Source organism: Lissotriton vulgaris, chromosome 10 (assembly GCF_964263255.1).
Source record: "Lissotriton vulgaris chromosome 10, aLisVul1.2, whole genome shotgun sequence".
Taxonomy (NCBI): domain Eukaryota; kingdom Metazoa; phylum Chordata; class Amphibia; order Caudata; family Salamandridae; genus Lissotriton; species Lissotriton vulgaris.
In genome coordinates, this window is record NC_141698.1 from 41,802,329 (window position 1) to 41,809,211 (window position 6,883).

Below are 6,883 nucleotides of genomic sequence, written 5' to 3' on the forward strand. Positions count from 1 at the left end.
TAATTTACTATTCCAACTCCAGTCCCCGTGGATAGTAGGGAAGGTGTTGGATAGTAAATTAAATCTATTCCCTATCCTAGAGCGCCCCCCAGCGCAATGCTTTGTAATGGTTTGCATTGTAAAAGTTGCGATGTAAAAGTACTGCGTGGTAAAAGTTGCGTTGTAAAGGATGTTTCCCGCAGACAATGGGTGTGGTTTTCTGCTCAATCCCTGTCATAAGGACTTGTTGATATTAATAATTTCTCATATCATTTGTTGAAAGTGACAGGCTGCTTATCAAGTTTTGCTTCCTGTGCAATTTATTGTTCAATGTCTATCACTGTTGAAGATGGAACAAATCCATTATTTTGAGAGAGATATAGTGCAGTTCTCCGTGGTGTGAGTTTAACAACCTTACTGTTGCTGCTCCAAATTAGAAGTTTAGCCTTCTTCAGACCCCTTCTTGCATCTGCTATACTGGCAACACCTGATCTCTATTCTGTTGATGTTATTTTCTCCTTCACATTGGAAACTATGATAATAAAGAATTTCAATGGAAATCAGACTATCACACATACACTGATGGTGTCAATTCAAGAAAGAGTACACAAAAGCGGACTGAAGCTTATGGGCATGGTAAATTAGTATGTACAATTTGGGAATTTCTAAAAAGTCATAATTTTTTCATATTTAGAAATGGGTTGCAGGTCGAAAAACATATAAGTGTACAATAACAAAGGTTGGCATAGCTGGGTAGGGATCCTGGGAGGAATTGCATTAAATTTCAAATGGGGTCATGGAAACGAGTTTCTCCACAAAAATATTGTTTTCTTTGTGTAAAAACAGTGCATAAATGTCGTTTCTGCTTGGAATAACCATAAAGATGGTGGATTTTTCAATACAGAAAATACAGCAGATATAACATCGCGAAATACCCTTTCCTTGGTGTTAATCCATGTCTTTAGTGGTAAATGGAGTGCATTTGTTCTACACAAAGTTTTTCTCCTGCTGCAGATCTGCCTCATTTCATAAGATTTCCCTAGCCACCAGAGATTTGGCTATAGCAATGCTTACAGGGGCATGGGGAAATGGGCATGTGTATCAATGGCCTCCAGGTGGTCTGTGCTTGAGGATAGTTCACGCTCTATTTTGGACTCACCAAAACAGTACACATACCTCAAACAGATATATTAGTGCAGATTATTATACTCTTAAATATTGCAATACATTTTTGCTAAAACTAGGGCCCAACTTGAACTGTGATAATTATAAGGGTAATACTAGCAAAGACTAACAAAATCAGAGTGAAATGTACAACAAAATCACACAATATTATTTAAAGGTAATAATTCTAAACTTAGATCCTGATCATATCCCCTAGATTTCCCATGGCCCTCTGTTAATACAAGCAGAGTAACCAACATGAGTGGGGAAAACAGTAATTATGACCCACATTTTTATTCCAAGCCCATCTGGAGAAAATGTGTACTAAGCATGTACTAATCCTGACAGAGACTATACAGGTATTTGATTTTTTGTTGCGAGATATTGTTATCAGTTCATCAAAGTAGACATACACAACAAATACACACTGTTACTTTTCAGGCTTTAGTTAAAGCCAAGTTTAATAAGAAGTACGAGCATTGCACAAATAAACATTATGGGCCAGATTCACAGAACTAACTTAAGACAAAATCCTAAACTTACTACTTTTGGTATTCACAGAAGTTAGGATTTTGTCTGAAGTTTGTCTTAAGACAGACTTAAGACAAAAACCTAACTTAAGTCTGTCTTAAGTCTGTCTTAAGACAAACTTAAGACAAAATCCTAACTTCTGTGAATACCAAAAGTTGTAAGTTTAGGATTTTGTCGTAAATTAGTTCTGTGAATCGGGCCCAAAAGTAGTAAGAAGGTATGAACAGAATGTAAAAATTACAAATGCTGGCAGCTTTACATTGTGATAGTTATCTTTGTAGGATGTCCTAGCTAATAAAAACATTAGCATCAAAAGTCTGCCATTCTAAGAGGAAGCAATTGTTTAGATATTAATGGTGCATACCTGAACTCTGAGTACTAGTAGCTTGATGCCTGACCGCAAGGCTAAATTCTGTGTGTGACAATGTGCATCTTCGACCCGTAGAAAACATGATCAAAATAAGCTAATCTTCAAAGAGAGAGCTATTCAGGCTCATTTTATATCATTTTTCAGTGTTATTATGAGGAAAGAATCCTTGTGATTCATGATGTAAGGTGGTGAGAAAAGCATAGTACAGTACTTACATATTCACTTTGAAACCCTTGCGTCTATCTCCAAATATCACAAAATACATGAATGGATGAACATGTGAACTAGAAGCACAATAACTAAACACATAATACATGTAGCACATATTCTTATATGAAAATTAGTACAAATTTATATAAGGTAAGTAGCAATTTTAAATGGGGCCTTTACCTATCATGAAAAGGCAAACAATAAAATGGGGACATAAGTGCACAAAGCACAACTTGTGATAGTAGGAATCAAAGCCTTTTGTATGCCAAACCACAAACAATTCCACGCATCTCTTGGTGTAGCCCACACGACTGAATGCTCTTCCTACCTCCTCTTACAGGAGAGACAAGTTTATGAAGTTTTTTGCTTGGACAGGTGGCTGCCTGGTGAGTATGGCGAGACAACACATTGTGGATTCGAATGCATAGGGACCTCTTTTGGTGAAACGCTTGACAAGTAAGTAAAAACACATTTACATTGCCCAGGCATCTTGGTGCTACAAACTAACAAGTGGAAAAATGAAAAGGACAGAGTGGCGTGAATAGAACAAGGACAGAGCTTCACAAAAAATGTAGATTTTAGAAGCTTTTCCAAACAGGTCAAACTAGACAAAGAGAGAGTTCTAGCAGATTAGAATTATGAATGAAAGAAGGTAGTGAATATTCCTCATCTCTAGTAATAAACCTTGTGCATCAGAGTCAGGGTCTGGAAGTCAATCCAGTGTTTAACAGGAACAAAAGAAGGCTTTAGGCCTGGGCAATAGGGTCACTTTTCCTGAGCCCTGTTGCAACCTCAACTGCATAGTTCTGTATCTTTTGGATTTTGTGTAAGGTAGGGTTTTGTAGGCCATTATAAAATACAATCATTTTTGGGGATTTAAGTAAAAAATTGAATTATTTAATTAAGAACCAAATGAAAATCCCAAATATTTTACTTTAGTCACAGGAGAAGGAGCAGCAAAAAGTCAATGAGGCCATAGTTTGTCATACATCCGATGATGAGTTTACCGGTAAAAGGTGTGTTTTACTGGCATTAAGTTGAGTAAAGTTGCTATTCATCCAACCTTGAATTAATGCTGTACGTTTCAGGGGAGCGATAGAGGTGCTAATCATGGGCCTGATTCACAAAGAGCCTTCACTGTCGTGACAGAGCCTCCACAGTCCTTACCGAGGCTCCACTGTCGTGATGGAGACTCTGCACTTGTGGCGGAACTCTGCACTGCAGTTTCTCATTGCGGAGATTCCACCACGAGTACGGAGCATCCACCGCGACTTCGGAGGCTCTTTGTGAATCAGGCACCATGCAATGTTCAAGTCCTTCAGTGATCTGCATATTGTTGTGCAAGATATTACTGAACATTCCAAATACTTGATCAGTGTTATGAGAGGGTGAAGGTAGATGCTGAAAAGAATGAGTGATAAGGTGGAGCGTGAAGGACTCCACAGCCGATGGGTGATTCATTTGAATGAAAAGGAGTGAATTGATACAGCCTAGGCTGTTTTCAAGGATGGAATTCAAACAGGTAAGAACCTGGCCCATTGTGCTGGAGGCCTCAGTACTGTACAGTAGAGTGTGAAGATCCACCGTGCCCAAGGCTGCCAAAAGATCCAATATCACAAGGGCAGCAGGATCCCTCTGATCCACAAAGCCTCTGATGTCATCCGATGCTAGATCTAAAGTAGTCTATGTGCTCCAAAATGAGCTGCCATAGGTTTAACAAGTCATTGGATTGAGGGCATCCCCTAACTACATTGCTACTGGCTAACATCTCAGTGAATTTACTAGGTAATGGTAGGTCTGCAATTTGCAGAATCAGTCTTACCTGCCAAGCTATTCCTGAAGGTCCTCCACAGTATACCCTCTTAGCTTGTTATCTCATGTTAGCATTTGATTGTCAGGATGTTAAGTAACAAAATATTGATATGCATGGTCAAGCACTCTACAACCAGGATATTGTGAAGGTAAGGAAGAGGCCTATCCAATATAGATGTACTATCCTAAATTCCATACCTGCATACCTTCACACCATATCATCAAGGTACAAACATGTGGAGTTAATTATAGTAAACCTATGCCAACATATATTTACTTTGCTTCATGATATTCAGCCAGGCAATATTGTGGTCAACATATTTTGTATGTCACTATTTATGACTCGATACCCTGGTGACATACATTATCGGCCACTAAGAAACCTCCATTTGTTCTCTCAAAAATGTCAATCCACCCAATTTAGCGTGACTGCATTGTCAATAGTGGCTTCAAAGCCCTAGGTACCAGGTCATGGTCCTTTCTCTCCCTGAACCTCTGACTCAAATAACACTTTTGCAAATGCATTATTGATCTGAAAACAATTATGGATTATTGTTAAAGAAGTATAGGATCTGTCTAGACCAATTTATAAATGTCTCCATGTGACCATCTCAAGAATGGAAGGATGTAAAATATATAATCCAAAACCACACCTCGATGTCCCCTAAAGTAATATGATAAACACAAATGTACATGATTTGGTTGTCTCCTTCTATGGATTGCAGTTTTATTAAGGAGGTTTCATAAAAACATTTTTCTTATCATTTGAGTGAGAATGTTGATGATTTCATGGCCCACAAGCAGGAGTCTGCCTCACAAGCTTGTTCTCCTGATCCACAATGCTTGTGTTAAACTTGATATGGACTGCACTTTAAACATGCAAAGTGCATTATGTGCTTTGTGAATATGTCCCTCTTTTAATGAATGTTGCTGTGGATCACTCTCCTCAATGCTGCCTTCAAGTCTTTATTTCGCAGACTGTATATGAACGGATTCATCATAGGTGTGATGACTGTATACACAATGCTCACTATGCGGTCCTGGTCCAGAGAATGCGACAAAGAAGGCTTGAAGTAGATGGAGAATAGTGTCCCATAGAACAACAGCACGGAGGTCAGGTGGGATGCACAGGTCGACATAGTCTGGAATTTCCCATTCAAAGAGTGGATTCTCAGTACAGATGACAGTATGAGAAAGTAGGAGAACAAAATAAGCAAGAATGGGAGAGCCAAAGAAAAGGACCCCTCAGTAAAGATGACCAGTTGATTGGTTCTGGTTGGGGAGCAAGAGAGCGCTAAGAGGGGTGTCATCTCACAAAAGAAATGGCGTACGAGATTGGATTCACAGAACAAGAGATGAGCAGTGAGCACAGTGTGTAGCAATGAATGCAAGCTAACCAGCATCCAGGAGCCGGCCACCATCCGAAGACACACTTGCCAACTCATCACCACATTATAACGAAGAGGATCACAGATTGCCACATAGCGGTCAATGGCCATGACAGCTAGCAGAAGGTTCTCCATGTTTCCCGCAGAGATGAAACAGTAAAGTTGAGTAAAACATGCATAGAATGTAATTGTCTTGTTGTCTGAGATGAGGGTGGCAAGCAGTTTTGGGATAGTAACTGAGGAGAGAAATATGTCAATGAAAGAGAGGTTCCCAAGAAAGAAATACATGGGAGTATGAAGATGCGAGTCTGTACAAATGATAAACATTATGATGAGATTTCCCAATATTGTCATAGTGTAAATAGTCAGGAAAAGTGCAAACAGCAAAGACCCATACTCCGGATGGTCTGAAAATCCCAGAAGGAGAAATTCTTTCACTAAAGTCCAGTTCTGTTTTTCCATTGTCTTCCAGGACTACCTCTGCAAGGCACAATCAAAAGGTTAAAAAATCACACAGAAGATTATGCTTTTGGTTGAATATGTAAACATTTTTAATTGTGCAGTACACATGATGGCGTCCTGAAATTAATAATCACATAAAAAACTGAGTGGTCCACGTAGAGTATTAGATATTTCTGTGTATCAACCTCAATATAAAAGATTTGACTGATGGAAGTTTAACCTGCATAATGCATGTTGAATAAATGAATCACTCTGCAAATGAAAATAGAGCTGAGAGATGTATTCTGAGCTAATATAGATTGAGGGTTGCACCCTTAGAAAATGTGTGTCATCTGGATTTTTATTGGTGCTGCAGCATACACGTTTGCTTCTTTGTAACTTCTAGTGATAGGGACCATGAAGAACGCATCTATGGACACTAACAGGACACATTTCACTGCTTTCATGATATGCTAACCCACCACTCAGCATCATTGGCACTGATACACCTAGGGATCTTAGCACTCAACAATACACTCTATGGACAAAATGTCCATTATTTTATAGAGCATCCTATGGACACAAACACTACATTATGACCAAGATTCTACATTGCACTGCATACTAGATGCACTAACTCCTCATGGGGCATTTACTCTATTGACACTCACCAACTATGTGGATTAAATCATAGAGGCTCTAACTCAGAAGACTACACGTTATCGATATTAATTCTAGAGGATGGGTATATTTCGAAATCATATGTAAGTTTGTAGTTTAATAATAATAACTGCAGTTTAAACTTTCTGCTTTTGATACAGAAAAAAACCTGTGGATTGAGGGAGGTATTTGTGGTGTATTCAGGTGGGGTGTAACATTTTGTACTGCGGTGTTGAGTAGGCTTCTGGCAAGCAACATGTGAAAAACATCCATCCACTGCTTGTCTTTGGGCTGGTGTTGATGCAAATGAAGCACTTTCCATCTTCCA

At 39.0% G+C, this 6,883-nt stretch overlaps 1 protein-coding gene across 1 annotated transcript; it reads right to left on the reverse strand.

Moving 5' to 3' along the window:
* Positions 1–4,983: 4,983 nt before the first annotated feature.
* Positions 4,984–5,916, reverse strand: LOC147684502 (olfactory receptor 1f45-like). Its single transcript, XM_086939665.1, has one exon. The coding sequence runs from the start codon at positions 5,914–5,916 to the stop codon at positions 4,984–4,986; it is 933 nt and encodes a 310-aa protein (XP_086795791.1).
* Positions 5,917–6,883: the final 967 nt, after the last annotated feature.

Coding starts and splice junctions, on each gene's coding strand:
- LOC147684502 (XM_086939665.1), bottom strand. CDS start 5,916: ATGGAAAAACAGAACTGGACTTTAGTGAAAGAATTTCTCCTTCTGGGA.